Source organism: Thermomyces lanuginosus (genome assembly GCF_041956635.1).
Source record: "Thermomyces lanuginosus strain ATCC 200065 unplaced genomic scaffold VTN49scaffold_27, whole genome shotgun sequence".
In the NCBI taxonomy this organism is placed as follows: Eukaryota; Fungi; Ascomycota; class Eurotiomycetes; order Eurotiales; family Trichocomaceae; genus Thermomyces; species Thermomyces lanuginosus.
Window position 1 is genome coordinate 525,477 of NW_027192361.1, and position 15,359 is coordinate 540,835.

A 15,359-nucleotide genomic window follows, 5' to 3' on the forward strand; every position below is an offset into this window, starting at 1 on the left:
CACGGAGTACTCTCGGCCGGTGTTCCCTTACCTTACCGAACTCAATGCTTGAAGCATACTCGAAACTTTGGTTTGAGAAAAAAAAAAATTCAAAAAAAAATCTCTGGAAATTGCAAAATACCTGAATGGATCATTCCAGTCAGTTATATCTCCACTGGCCAGTTTCAAAAGATCATGCCTGTAAATAGACTTGTCCGCTAAACCGGTTCAAGTAAAGCAAAAATCTGGGACCGGATGTCGGGTTCCGGATTCAGAATCGCGATCGTCACTGCTTTGGCTTTTTCTTAGCCAGACCCGCCGCTATGGATCAGGCCACTTCCAACATTCCATGGCTCTCTTGGACTCTTGGGAGTCAAAGTTAAAATCTTCAAGGGATGATTGAACTTTCAAGATAGCTAAATCCCCTTGGTTACTTTCTATTGTGAGTAAAGGAACCACTCTCAACTCGCCACAGCCACAGCCACAGCGTCATCAACCCTTTTCCATATCTTTGAAATACTGGAAAAGCGGAGCAAAGGAAACCCTGAGATCCCTGAATATGATCGACAAATAGACAAGCTTCTACCGTGTATCTGCGAAATCAGATAGATGGAATGAATCATTGACGGGACCAATTCCACATTGAATTCTCTATCATATTTCCTCCCAAATCAAGAGTCACAAGACCCTTCAAAACCTTATATTGACATCGCCACCCATGGCACATTGATCTGGACTCGCAGCAAAAGAAAAAAAAAAAAACAACCACCGGAAAATACACTCGCGGCCCGGAACTCTGCAGGAAACTCCCGACGGTCAACAGAACAGGAAAACCAATGCAAGATCCACGGTAAAAGAAAAAAAAAAAAAATTACATGGCAACTCCATCCAGTCAGAAATCTAAATCCCCATTCCCTCTTCGAACGCCGAGTAAATGAAAATTAACAAATACAGATCCATTGGGTCCTCGTAGTAAAGGGAGTTGATTTGTGTAGTGCCCGTAGTAGGGTCACCGTTGCGCTGGCGATGACGTGTCCAGGCCCTTTGGTTTCAGATTCGATCCCAGAGCGGCCGCCTTGTTCGCGCCCATTTTTCTCGTCAACTTCGCATAGTGCAAGCCACAGGCGTTGCATAGCGTGCGAGCTCCATCGGGCCCTCGTCGCCATTCAGGTGTTTCGGCGCGGTTGCAACTGTGGCATCGCCCAGGCGGTGCGGCCTTCTATTAGGATGTCAGAAAGGATCCGATCAATGACAGCAATAGCCAAACTTACCCCTCGGCGCTTCTTTGCGTCCGGTTGCCCTGTATTCACATTGTTCTTGAGCTCTTCTTGGTACACGTTGCCTCGCCCTTCGTCATATCCGTTCCCTTGTCCACGAGCTCGGTGCTCGGCCAAAGCATGCTCCTGACTCAGCACCGCGGTCCGTAATTTCAGCAGCGCTTCGTGCGTATGCTGCTGTATTTGGATCATGGTATCAACTTCGTAGACGGACGGAAAAGATCCGTAGCTCGGCCCCGATCTTTGAGTCTGATGTGCACGGGCAGCGTAGTTTCTGGCAAACTCCAGAGTCCTTGTCGCCCCATGGATGATCTGTGCTGTAGTTAGCTCATATAGCTCCATGATAGTTCCATGAACGGCATGACGTATTGTCGACCTACCTCGTTGAGAGAAGCCTCGAGATCATATCCATCATAATGCCGCTTCATCGATTCGTGCGGCGGAGCCGAAGATATCCCGGGGCGGCTCCCGGGGAACCCTCCCTTCTCATCTATCCGTCCGTCCGACCATTGTCCATGGTGTCCGCGCCCATCATATGACGCGGACGGATGATGATTTGGCCCCTGAGCCGCGTACGGCGCTGTTTGGGAAACTACGTAACTATCCGATGGTGGCCGTGAGCTGGGCGATGTCCCGTGATCGTATGATGGCCCCTGTGTAGCCGAAAGGGAAGTCGCGGTCGTCGTGGCACTTTGGGTGGGCGACTTCCCGGAACTAGCGGACGGCACAGAGTGCTTTCGTGAGTCCTGCGTCGAGATGGACGCCAGACTAGATCGGGACGTGTCTCCCGGCGGAGGAGCCGAATGACTTGGCTGTGTCAGATATTGAGGCTCGCGGAGAAATGGAGCGGAAGTTTGATGACTTGACGAGAAGGGGTTTGGAGGTCCTGTTGGCCCTTCGGTAGCAGGTCGCGGCATCACACTGGACTGGAGAGGATGATAAGGCGGGTGTTGTGACACCGATGACGAGGACGATGGACTGGGGTAGGGTAGGGGACTATCATTTCCCAGTGCCTCATGAATCGACGGCAGCGACTGCCTCGCCGGCTGCGCCGGCGGATGATCCCGATCAATCTCCATGGACCGGCGAGGCGGCGATTGATGTGATGGCGGGGGCACGGATGTCGTGGCGGGCGGATACGGATATGAATGCGAAGGGTATAGTGTTGTCGGGCTCACGAGAGGTGTAGCATTGATGCTTACTCCCGTCGCCATCTTGGAGGGCTCTGTGTCTTTGGGGCGCGAGTCAAATGTGAAACTACTTCTCGGAAAGTAATCTCTACAGCGCATTCGCGGCCAACAGTCAGCCGGGTGAATTTAAAAACATCAACCATATTGGCGTAGCTCGAGAGAAGGGGATATCGTACCTGTAGCGATCCTCGGCTTCCAGTATTCCCATCACGCCTGTTGCGCCGATGGAGAATACTGGGACCACCACTGGGAGGCGGGATCACGCCCTTTTGTCCCAGTTAATTGTTTTGCCAGGAAACAGGCACGATGTTTTGCCGTCTTCAAATATCGACGCAAGCGAAACACTGCAGGATTGCCACCGATTAGGTTGAGAATAGCTTCGACACAACGAGGTAGCGAATCCACCAGTGGATAATCGGCCGTGGCACTAAGCAGGCTCGAGGATCGGACGACGCCTGGACTATTGAGGCCGATCACCGGAGATCCGCTCGATTTTCTGAAAGAAGAGGCCTAAAGCCGAGAATTGGAAAGGGTGTAAAAAAAAAAAAAGAATGAGCCGATGGACGAATAAAAACCCAGGCGCCAGATGGGTGCTCTGAGCAACCAGCGAGGAATGGCAGGACGGCAAACAGGTCAGATCCGATGCGACGGAGAAGCCGTGCAGATGATCCCACAGCCGCCCGTCCAACTAACAGCGGCAACGGCGGCAGGGGAAAGGGATCTTGCGTGCTGCCAGATCACGCATCCACTACGCGAAGCCTTTGTTCTTGTTTTGTTTTTCGGACTCGAGGCTTGACGTGGGGAACAGCCAGCCGGCACGGTCGACGCAAGGGATAGCCGAAGCGTGCGTCGCGTGGGTTTCTGGCTGCTTGATCTAGGACGGGAAGAATGGCTGAAGGAAATCCGGGGGGCCGTTCACTGTTTGGTTTCCAGCCGCGAGCTTACTGGAAGGCTAGGCTGGCCTGCAGGTGTATGGAGTAGAGAAGAGGGATGAAGAAGAATTAAGAAGATAGTTTAGGAGGAAGAGGAGAAAAGGAACAAGATGAATGGACAGGAGAAGGTTGATCGAGATTGCGAAGATCGACTATGCTTTAGGATTTTAGTTATGTTTTGGCTGTCATCTGCTATGGAGAACGAAAAAGGAGACGGGCTACGATGTAGTGGTGCATGGTATGGTAGGTTAAGTTTGGCTGAGTCCACGATTCTGGAGACTTTGCCCCTAGGTTAATTACTGGTAGATGATCTCCGGGAACATCGAGCCTATCGTTCTGGCTGAGTCGGATCCGGAAGAGTCTTGAGAGTTTGTTCGTGCTCTCCTTTTTTCTGCGCCCCCCATTCCTCTCGCATTTTTCCCCGTTCTCATTGCTCTCGGTGCTTGGACAAGCTCACTTGTCATCCCGCTGCGGGACACGCTTGGGAAGGGAAGAGCACGATGTGGGGCTCAGATCGCGTTACCGCCACGTTACAGAACACCAATACAGAGGGGGAAGGGGAAAGCCGCGAACCGGCCGATCTGGACGAAATGTGGAGTCACCAGCGGGTATCGAAGGGTGGAGCGGAGCCCAGCGAGTCAGCCCAGGGGACCTTACGCCATAAATGGCCATGTTCCCAGGAAACTTTGCTCCTAGAGGCCGTTGTCCAGAGGATTGACTTGACCCTATCCCGTGGCCAGGGGAGATTGGTCCCCGTCCGGGATCGCCCTGCCATCAGCCATGCTTCTCATGAACGGATGGGGTTGGACCATCGTTATTAACAGGTTATTTAGCAATGATATTGAGCCGGGGTTGAGATTGGATATGCTGGACTGCTCGTCCAGACATGGGCTCGCCATGGATTGGGAATGGCGGCGCCAGGAGCTCCAGATCCTGTAACCCTGTTCCCTCTGCGCATCTCCGTTGTGGCTGTTCGGAATCCAGGACGGCAGATGAGTTAGGGCTTGGGCCGAGCATGCCGGTAAGATCTGGTATTTTTTGATAGATATGGTAACCTCCCTCGATAAGTACACACACGCGCGCACACCCTCCGTACTCCGTACCCCTACACGTAACTACCGACCGCCTGAGCCACAAAGCACGGAGCGGAGAGAGCACGATACAAATCGGGAAGGACACATGCTCTCATGCAAGGACAAGGTCCACTTGATTGCCAGCAACGCGGCGTGGAAAAGCGGGTGGGTGATGGGAACTTGGGAGAAAAGGGCAAGCTGGGACGACGAGCCTTTTGCATGCAGTGGGGCGGATCACATCCATCGATCGAGCTCTAAGCCACGTTGGGTAAGATCCATTTGGCCATGCTCCAGCCAGACGAGCGGTTTGAGTTCAGAACTTGCAAAGGGTGCGGCCCGTCGTAGTGGTACGGGTTTTTCCGTTCAGCGTTCCAGGCCAGCAGAAATCACCCTCTCGCCGCCGGACTCGTACAAAAAGCGTAACGGACCACGCAGAAACCCATCTGAGGGAAGGGCCGATCGTCCGATCTTAAACCTTGAGTCTGTGATCCATCGCCGTGCAGCATCTCCTGCTGTCGTTGAACCGATACCAGACATGGATCGAGTCCCCCAACGGTCCTCCCCGAATCTCATACGCAACAAGTCCTCAGTTTGAGCGGAGTCTGCGTCCGAAGCACGGACGACCGTCCGTCCGTGTTAAAAGGGTAACTTAGGTTTAAGCCGCTCTCGTACGAGGGACGACTGAACTTTGTGATTGTATGATGCGCGACGATCATAGCGTCAACAGGCAGAGTCGAGAATGGGTGTCGCATCAAGCGAGGCCACACCGCCCACGTCAATGCGCCTTTCAAGTGATCCCTTCCTAACTGGGAGTGAGGTCCGTTGCCAGTGTCCCGAGATGGAGCATCACTAGCGCCAGGCCAAGACCCGTGAGATCTCGTCTGGGCATGGTCGGCCAATGGGAATTTGCTGGCCGACGATGGAGCCCGGAGATCCAACCGTCAAGTTAGTGAGATGGCCTAAACCGGTTCGAGTTAGCGCGCTGGATGCAGTCATGCTTTTGGTTTTTGGAATTTTGATCAACTTTAACGGCCAACCGAGGCCCATGCTCCAGTCGGTGGCGGCCGCATTGGTGCCTGGGGCATCCAGAGCCGCCATCCTCTGGGAAATCCGAGAGAGCATTGTGCAGACACGCCTGCTTGCTCCGGACCGGTTGTCAGATTAATAATAATATTGGTTCGATGGCCAAAACATATATTGCCCACTCAATGGATATATTATCAATATTGTCAATCAATGCGAAGAATGGATCGTCGGCCGCACGAGCTGTGTAGGGCGTGGAGGATGCCGGCCGCAGCAAAATCGAGGTGTCATCGACTTCTTAGTTCTTACACTTTCAAACATCCTGCGACTGCCATCGAAACAGAACCTTGTCGATGTAGGGACCTCAGCAAACTCCACTAAATCGACAACGTTACTGGGAGCATTTCCAACAATTCCAACAAACCCCCCGAAAACTTAGATTAACCACTAACAGCCGCATTCCCCAAATGAACCCGATCAGAAACCCCCCCCCCCGGGGTGCCAAGGCGCATAGATTGATTGCTTCCTATCAGGCTTCACACATTTAATATGGCTGATGAGGGGTAAACTAGATTAGATGAACTAATGGACCGGTGTCTTGATCATCAATTGATGGATGGGATCGGATCGAGGGGTCATGATTCATGAACAGCTCGCAAAAGTAGTCGTATGATTTACACTTTCTTACAGATCACAGGCTAGTTGCATGCCAAGGCCAGGAATTCGACATTTCTCATGCAGAGTGATCGAGTGTCATCGAAGGTCGTGGGTGCCATTATTCCAGATTTCTCGTGCGGTGACTGGGCCAGGAAAAGATGGATCCGTCTTCCGTGACACTGCTGCCATACCCGGGCTTCGATTCGTTTGTCCGGGCATGGCCGCGTGGGACAAATCTAAATCATCCAAAGCAAAAAGTCCGACCGGCATGGTCAATTTGATAACTTTACTTGATTTCGCCCCAGTCACGCTGCAGATATAGATCACATCAACGTTCGATTTCCCGTGCCGGCATCACATACGAGACAAAGTACGAGCGCGAGTCGGCCATGGACTCAAGAAGCTTTCTGGGAGCTGAACAACAATCTGTTGGTGTTGGATGAATCAACCACTCTTCCAATCTGCGTCGTTCTTGGAAGCCGAGCAGTTGCTCGCTCGGCCCATTTCTCACATGGAGCATTTGTAGCAGCTAGCACGATGAACCCTGGCATGGATAAATTTCAGCTGACAAAGTAGTGGAACGAAGACAACTGTCGAAGCTGGAGTCGATACCTGTTGATAATGAGCGAATCCCATGTTGACATTCCGTGACCGTGTCCCACATAGCATATTGTTTCCAACGGTTTCCAACGCGACAGACAGCCTTGCATCAGTAGATGTAGCTGAAGGCGGCCTGAGCTTCATCGGAATTGGAGGGTCGAACAGTGAGCACGTGTCCTCTCCATCGTGTGACTACGGATACCAAATATTCATCATTTCCTTTGTGCGGAAAGCTGGCGATGGGCACCGATAAGATGATCCTGTACGGAGGGTATTCCCGTAGATTGCACAACGGCATAGATTGTGGACCTGAATTGCCGATCGTATCATGCCCATCAGCGTCAACCTCTCCCGATTGCTGCTTCTGCGCGCATGCAATCTCTCACAGGGATTCTCTGATTTCAAACATCGGATACGGTGTCGGATGTCTACCGAGTACCGACAGCGTGACCGGCCCAGCAATCCTGCAGACAACACCAATGATACGGATATCCCTTCGGCGTGTCCGCGATGTCGCCATGGGTTTCAGCCGCGAGTTATCAGATCTCGATCGAATGAAGGGTCCAAGCACCAACTACGAGTAGGTTTGTCACGTGCTTTGCATCTCTAGTCGAGGACCTTGATGATAGCACAGTTGGCCAAGCTCTGGGTGACCCAGTTCTACTCCCTGCCCAAGCAACAAATCTCTTCGGCTGAATTCACGTAGATTCACTTCAAAGCAATCAAAGTAAGTTATTCCACCTGCAAATAACTCCCCAACCCTCGCAGAAGTGAGAACATCCTCACCCTGCATGACATCCCCCTTGTCTGGATGGGCGATCCAACACGGAGTAGGTCCGTTAATCAGTTTCGGGGGTGAGATTGATGAATGTTAATCTCGGTCTGCTCTGAGGATATCAGATCGTCTTCCAGAAGTCCCCGGCTCGATTCTTCTTTGGGATGACCGCGCGTAAAAACACTCCTTCCCATAGGCCACTGGAATTGGGCGTTTGAACGAATCGCAATTTTTCGCCCAAGCAATCCACTCGAAGCGAGACTATCTTGCACTAGTGAACAACCACCACTTCTCACTGGAGGAAAAAAGAATGACCCCAGGCTGGCCAATGATCTTAGCGTCGAGAGTGATTGGACAACTTGTACCAGGTGTTCGACAAGGCGAACCACAACATCACAGTCGACAACTCAGCAGAAATTAGGTTCACCGTTTGAACGATTTGACCCTTGGAAGAGAACAGATCCAGATCGAACATGTCCAGCCAGAAGACAATTCAGGCATTTGTCAGGCTCCCAGAGAGTTTACATCTCTGGACTGTGAGTGGGCGTGAAAAAGTTGATCACGGCCGTAACTGGAAGGGATGAAATGCCGTCCGTGCCCACAGTCGGGACCGTTGGACAGTCGGAGGATTTTCATCCATTCAGCAAGCGCTGTTGAGGATGAGGAACGGGTGTAACGTTAGGTTCGGCTACGCACCATTTCACTTTGGGAGCCAAACAGCCTGCGTCGTCCTTTCCGCGGTCCTTCTACGGTATCGCGACGAACTTGACCATCAGTACTTTCAAATATCACTCGCAAGACTTGTCCTCGTCTCAGCGGTTTCATACATACGGAGAACTAGAGGACTCGCTGGGTGAACTGCAGGGAAGAACACCCCCCCGGGCCAAGGCTGTCAGCCATGTGGAGAGTTTTTTTTTTTTTTTCTTAGCGCCGGACCACAGCCCATGGATTCGACAGGCGGTAAGAAAGGGTTGCCCTTGCCATGATTATCCTGACAGCTGTCAAAACAGACTCTGACCAAGGCAGGAGCGGTGGGGCACCTGCCCTCTTAGCTCCAACGGCGCCCCATTCAGCTGTCCCCGTTGGGACTAGTGCGCGGAGGGCGGCGGACTGGACGTAAAGAAATTGTCATGCAGAATTCTCGATGGGGAAGTTTGGATTTTTCCTGTGAACTGGCGGGCTTTCCGTGGAATGCTGGTTCGGGATCGGGTTGCCGCTGGGCAAAGTACCCAGACGGAAAAGGGTGTTCCTTTCTCCCGATGTGGATGGGTGAGAACCTGCTCAAGACCAAAAGAAGCAGAGCTTGCCTGGCCGAGCCACGACCGGAACTGATCTGCTGCCAACGAAACCGAATCGAGTAGCCCACTATGAGCGATGTGTTGTGGATCTGGGCAGCTGGTACTCGTCTAGTGTCAAGATGCCATCACGTGATCTACTCAAGTCTGGTCACAAAACATCACGATACATGAATCGGCTTCACGAGAAATGTGTGTGGGCCGAAAGAAAATTTGCTCGGTTAAGGATTCGGATATTCACTTGTGTGGCTCATGTATATAAGATCAAGTTTCCTCACTACTCAGCACAAGAATAATACAACACATACAGACACAGACAGAGAGCACCTGCGACCATTCTATTGGCTCTGTTGTATGACACTCCTAGTTTATACTAGTGCGGAACGCCCGTTTTTACAACACGATGTCTTGGCTTTTTGATTGCGAGTGTACGAGTAATATTAGGCTGCCTGCCAAATATGTCCTGTCAGGCTGTCCGTTGCATAGGGAACCCTTCGCGATGGTTCGCTCCTCCTTGGTGAGCGGCTTCAACGGAGGACCGAGAAGAGCGTCCGAGTAGATTACGTGGTACCTACTCACTACGGAGAACGGGGTACCTACAGCGTAGCGAGGAATTATCGGTGTACACATCCGCGAGGACTCCGTGACGGAGCACGGCGTACATCGACAGGGGCAGGATTCTGGAGCTGGGGCCGTTCCTTCGATCACGTCGAAACTCGAAACCCCTACCGTGGTATCAGCGACGCGGTCATGATGTCTACAACGTCTCCATCCTGCCTAGCCGGTTGGCCGTGACTACGTATCGATTCGCATGCATGCATGCATGCATAATTCCATCCCACATCGTACTAGTTTCCCGGGGTAGATGGGTGGAAGATTTCGCAAGTCACACCGGACGACCTCTCACAAAAACCCTGCAGCTCGACGCGGGAATGCGATGCTTCCTGTCGCCACTTGCCACAGACGGAGCCACCGAAGACTCAGATCGAGGCATCTCGATGCAATCATCGTGAATCTGGAATGCAGGTGGAACAGCAGGACTAGCGCAACGGCTATGCATGAATGGCGGTCTGGGAGGTGGACCGAGCGTTTGCCATTCGGCGTGTTCGATTCCGTAGCGAGGCGAAGCAGGTCCGCAGGGTCTTGGACAAGCTTGGACGAAGGGAATCCATCCTGAAATGTGCAATGCAGTGCCACTGATTTGGGAAATATGTCTCTTCCGTCCACGCACGAAATTCATCAAAAGTTGATCAATCACCCTGGAACGCAATTATCGCAGTGGCGAACGGAAGGGAAACAGGTTTCCTCCGAAACATTGAACTGACAAGAGCGTCAATCGGAATATCTCCCATCATGCCAAGCGTTGCTAAGCTCATTTCGGACATCCCCAGGGTCCTGATGGGGCAAAAGCCGTTAAGTTTGACTGCTGCGAAAAACTCCAGAAAACCGGGCCATGCGGACACGCCATTGGCTGGCCAAATCGGCGTCCAGGGAAGGATTGGTGCCTGGTGCGGCTGGCCATGGGACGGGGAGGGAAAAGGATGGCGTGGGATGGCTTGCCAGGATTTCGCCTGTCAGAATGTCGATCACTTTGCAGGAAATCTCGGGGCGCTGAACTTTGACGACAAGGTTGGCCTATGACAAATGATTGTTTACGGTTTCGTGCGGTAACGAAGATGATCCGTCATGCAGTCCAGCAGTGGAATTTCCTGTTTTGCAGAGCCCAACTGGCGTCACGGAAATACGATCTGTACGCGATAGGGATCGTATTTCTAAGATCCATCAGATTCACCGTTCCAGACCCGAAAGTTTACTTCCGAGAGACAGGGCCCGGTGTCAAGATGCATTCTCCCCTTTGAGTAAACATCCGGCTCTCGTATTACGCTAGTCTACATCGATCCGAGGAGGTCGTGATGCGGGTGGCACTCTGTTTCTCGAGTCCAGAGTGTCCCTTGGATCACGAACCAAGGCCGGACGGCGCAGGAACGATGTGCTGGCCGCAGTGCAGCAAATGGACAAAATAAATGAACGGAGAGCCAACTTTTCCAAGATTCAACTAGGGCGACGACTTCTGCGAGATGATTCCTGTTTCGTAGCTGCTCAAACTCGTTTTTCTCTGGCTCAATTTTGAGCATATACCTAGAATGCATGGTGGAAAAAGAAATCCGACCCTCAGTATGGTACCATAAGCTCCTCCTTGTGACCCTCGTCAGGGCGGCGGACAGACCTTCGGGTGCATCATGGCACTGTCCTTCTGAAACTAGCGTCGAGAGAGGTTCGATCGAGTCGATCGTGATTCAGACTGAGCCCATGGCCATTGTCTGGGAACGGATCGGATCTCTGCATGCATGAGTAGGTCTATGTCAAGAGTGCATGATTCCGGACGGAGCAGTCAGGATCAAAAGTCCTAGGAAAGCACCGACCGGCAGTGGTCCATTGGCAGCATTCTGTCAAACTGGCACATGAAAGAATCTACATCCCTCCTTTGCTTGTTCTAGGAATGACATGATTATGAGGAGAATACGGAGTACTCTGCAAGAAATCTTGATCGGATCGTTACTGTTGGAAGCTGATTGGAATGGACGGCAATGCCGGACAGGTATCGTGTCGAACAATAGATCATTTCGACCCATTTCCTGTCTCATCCCGTCTGTCTTCGATTAACTCTGCGCAGACGCAAGCATGCCCAGCAGGAGATGGCATTATCACGGCCTCATCCTTGAACCTTCCCCCCCTCCACCCCCTTCCCCCCTTGCCGATCAAGAACCCTCGAAAGAAACACCCGGCACACCACCATAACCACCAGATCGCCAAACCCACGGCCTCCAGTAATCCTTCAGACTACAGACCATCCTCTCTCCATTGGATCCGGTGCAACGTGAACAGGTACATGCCGACATAAAGCAGACAACCATCGACGCGTGACTCCTACGGTCCCGATGCCACCGTCATGTCCTGGTCCCTGCTGATCAGCGCCTCATCCGATCTTGCAGCGTCTTTCCCCGGCTGAGATATAGCTGATAGAACTGCTCATCGTGATGAACCGCAGATTCCACGGCCTAGGCCACGGAGAGCGGCGGCGCTCCCGGCATCAAATGTCGGGCGAGATTTTCAATGGACGGTGATGAGGAAGTTGTTGATCGTTGCTTAGATGGCGGCCAGGTAGTATTGTGGGAACTCTCAGCGATGGGAGCTTCGAGTCATCGTCACTTAACCATCGTTCATCAACATGACATCCTCGTTGTGCGCGCGGGTGGCTGCGTCGTTTCCATGAGTCTCTTCTTCCCGACCATCACTACAACGGGACTAACCTCGCAGAACCCAGCCAGACGACTCTCGTGGAAAACAACGGTTCCAGCCTCGGCCCCAAGAGTCTTCGCTGGTGACACAAAATTGATCTAGACGACTCCGGAACCGATTTCGAGTCTATCCGGGCTCATTGATGGACACCGTACACACCGTGTCATGCGCCTCGTTCTCGCAAGCATAAGGACATACCAGTTACTGTCGCACAGAAAACGCCGACGTTGCTCATGACTTCGCGCCACACAGCGTGATGTCGGTACTTTCTTGACGATGTGCCGCTTATTATTCATGCCGGATACCCACGTTCCACAACGGTGAGATGTATTTGAGCTGGCCCCCCCCCGCCCATCGCTCGCCGGCAGATCCGAGTCTGGTAATGTATGCACATATATCGGCAAGGTTGCGGAACGTGGGAAGCGATCAAAGCGGCGACAGTGATTGTAAGAAGAATCCTGGAGCCATCCTCCAATTTGAAGGAGGAAATAGACATAGGGCAGGTACTGGACAGGTGGTCCTGTTCAGCTGTGATGATATGAATCCGAACAGTCTTTCTTCTCCGTTCCTATCTCAGTCCTTTTGTCTTGTGGAAAAAGGAAGGCGAACGAAAAGATTGATGTGCTCGAACCTTGAGGAATGAATCCTCGGCCGCATAGTGTCCGATGACAAAGAGACTTATCTACCACATGAATCCAGTATTGGAGGCTTCTGTTAATTATAACTGTCGTAGAACATAATATCAGTGAGCTAGATTCTGAATCAGATAGCATCGACTGCTGTATATCATGCCAGGCAAATAATCTATGCTGCGTCAAATCAATTCTATGCCTTTCCCGTCAGCATCTGCCAACCGGCAGTGCCGTCTTTGCCTTCCTTTTCGGTCATCTCCTGCACGGCCTTCACTAGATCGTATGTAATCTTCTCAGAAACAACGCTGTCGCCCTTGTAATCCGGGTGCGAAGTCACAAAGTGACGAAGCCATCTGGCCCCGGTCCACAGCGTTCCATCTGCGCGCTTGCGGAGGAGGTCGAGGTAGCGCGCGATCGAGCACCGAGTCTCGACATCGACATTCACGCTGTTCAAGTACGACTCGACGAGCGGAATGAGTCCGGGGAACCCTCCAGGCGCCCCGTTGATGATTTCCGCGATGGTCATGAGTCTGTATTCGTCTTCAACAGGCCCAAGGACTGGGGATGAAGCACCGCTGGCTGCGTCGGCAGAGCCTGAAGACACTGGAGCGTCTCCGTTCGTCTGCTGCTGAAGTCTGGCCCGTCGGCTGGGGAATGGGTCCTTGCGGAAGTAGAACTTCTTCTCCAAGACGGCATTGCGAGCGTGCGCCGTTTCCATATTCTCCGTCGTGAGAGTGATCGGAATATAGAAGTTCAGATCAAAACTCAAAATAGCTCGGGTAACCAGGACGATAAAAATGGCAAACGCAGCATTTTCAAAATCGGTCATTTGGACTTCCATCGCTCGGAACTCAACTCTCCAGCCGGTATCCTTGTCCGGCGGTGGCGGCTTAAAACGCATATGTTGCCAGTTAGTCGACTGCAAATTCTCGAAATGATCGACCGCGTTCAGATTCAGCTCCTGGAGGTCCTCCGCAAAAATGACAATGGGATCGCGGATGAAAAGATGGGCAAAGTGAGTGGCGAGAAGTTCATCCATGCCGCCTTCTATCAGTCGCTTCTTGAGTTCTTCATCTACTATGAGATTAGGGTCCAAATATTCCTTTCGGAGCCGGGGGTCCTGCGAAATATATGTCGAGTTGGATGCATATCTCGACTTTGGAATTCGCCAGCGATCATTTTTCAGAGGCTGCACACACACACACACACACAATCAGTACCCCTTGGACTCTTGACGACTGCATGATTTGCAAAATATACTTACCACCTCGCCAAGCTCCTCGCGCGTTCTGCAATCAACTGACCGACTAATCTGATTCCACCGTACGTCCGTGTCCACAAGGTACCCTTTGTAGATGGGCGTTGCGGCGGTCAACGCTAGCAAAATCGGTCCGAGCGGGCTGAGTTGATCATACAGGCGCCGGCCTTCGTTGATATTCTTGGCTTGGAAAGTGATCTGCAAGCAGCAGCTTCCCATGCCAAATGCCATTGCGTCCATATATACGTGGCCCTCTTTGGCCGCCCCGTTACGGACATCGTCATCCTCGGGCCACTTATGAAGGTCATAATTCACCGTTGGATCTTTGAAAGGCCAGGGGGTGTTTTTGTCTCTGAAAACTGGGACATTGATTTCAACCTTCCTCCCTCGCCTAGATCTGATGTTGGCCGCCAATGTCGGGAAGCGGATGTGAGGATTGGCAATCTCATCCGGGACAAACTGGGACCGCAAAGCCGGTCCTGAAGGAGGATAGTACGGAACGATGTAGTCATCTCTCGTTCCAAGACGAGGAAACGTCGTGAGCGTGATGGGGAATTCGTTAGGTGCCATGTGACTTTTGGCAATTTCTCGCCTGCAGAAGCGCATTAGCCGGAACGCTGATGGGAATATTTGAGCATAGTTCCCACCCACCTCCACTTCATATTCGATTCGACCTTGAGGAGATCTCTCAGGTCAATGCCCCATGGCCGGCCCGGCGTTGCTTCCAACATGAAGCGCCCAAATTCCGGGTGGAAAGTCGGGAGAACTTCACCGCTACTGAACAGAGTGCCATGTTAGAGATGCTTCCCCAACGGGATTGGTAGTTAACTCACTGTTCCGATGTCATCGAAGGCACTTTACCACCAGCCTTCCACATCGCTTCATCCCGAGCCAGCGACTTGAGAATTTCCGCTTGGGCAAGGGAAAGACGGACTTTGGACGCGGCATCATCAAATGCGACGACCAGGTATTCCACCTAGCATATGTCTTGCGTGTAAGCTTGAAGCACATAGTCCAGACTCTGCTGGTTGCTCACCTCGTCGCCCCAAAGCAGCGCGTCACGTTCTTTCCCTTTTGCCCGATTAAACGTAGCGAGGAGTTGCTAAGACACGGTCAGTCGCATTGGCAATAGTCTTGGATCGGAAAACAAAAAGGCGACGCACCTCGATGCCCCATTTTCTCACTTTATCCGCGTTTTTCTTTGCTTCTGGCCAATCAAGGGCAGTACCTTGGGCCCTGCAGTCCAGATAAGTTCAGCATGCGCACCTTGAGCAGTCATCACAAAGGCGCATCCTTACAAGAGACCCATTTTGTGAGAGTAGCCGCCGTTCTAGCGGATAGAGCACGCAGTCCTGCGAGTCCCGCTCC

The 15,359-nt window shown here is 52.2% G+C and overlaps 4 protein-coding genes across 4 annotated transcripts; 2 read left to right on the forward strand and 2 right to left on the reverse strand.

Annotated features, from left to right (window-relative positions):
* Window positions 1-988: 988 nt before the first annotated feature.
* VTN49DRAFT_2405 (uncharacterized protein) lies at window positions 989-2,654 on the reverse strand (the record flags this gene model as incomplete). The annotated part of the gene is made up of 4 exons (XM_069410127.1): window positions 989-1,198; window positions 1,251-1,568; window positions 1,637-2,534; window positions 2,623-2,654. 4 exons carry the CDS (start codon window positions 2,652-2,654, stop codon window positions 989-991), a joined length of 1,458 nt encoding a protein of 485 aa, XP_069268963.1.
* Window positions 2,655-4,557: 1,903 nt separating this feature from the next.
* VTN49DRAFT_2406 (uncharacterized protein) lies at window positions 4,558-5,616 on the forward strand (the record flags this gene model as incomplete). The annotated part of the gene is made up of 4 exons (XM_069410128.1): window positions 4,558-4,719; window positions 4,955-5,095; window positions 5,170-5,268; window positions 5,317-5,616. 4 exons carry the CDS (start codon window positions 4,558-4,560, stop codon window positions 5,614-5,616), a joined length of 702 nt encoding a protein of 233 aa, XP_069268964.1.
* A 1,443-nt stretch (window positions 5,617-7,059) lies between these two features.
* On the forward strand, window positions 7,060-7,437 carry VTN49DRAFT_2407 (uncharacterized protein; the record flags this gene model as incomplete). The annotated part of the gene is made up of 2 exons (XM_069410129.1): window positions 7,060-7,311; window positions 7,366-7,437. The coding sequence occupies 2 exons, from the start codon at window positions 7,060-7,062 to the stop codon at window positions 7,435-7,437; spliced, it is 324 nt and encodes a 107-aa protein (XP_069268965.1).
* A 5,489-nt stretch (window positions 7,438-12,926) lies between these two features.
* On the reverse strand, window positions 12,927-15,300 carry VTN49DRAFT_2408 (uncharacterized protein; the record flags this gene model as incomplete). Its single annotated transcript, XM_069410130.1, has 7 exons — window positions 12,927-13,922; window positions 13,998-14,583; window positions 14,643-14,768; window positions 14,825-14,967; window positions 15,028-15,093; window positions 15,155-15,227; window positions 15,290-15,300. 7 exons carry the CDS (start codon window positions 15,298-15,300, stop codon window positions 12,927-12,929), a joined length of 2,001 nt encoding a protein of 666 aa, XP_069268966.1.
* Window positions 15,301-15,359: the final 59 nt, after the last annotated feature.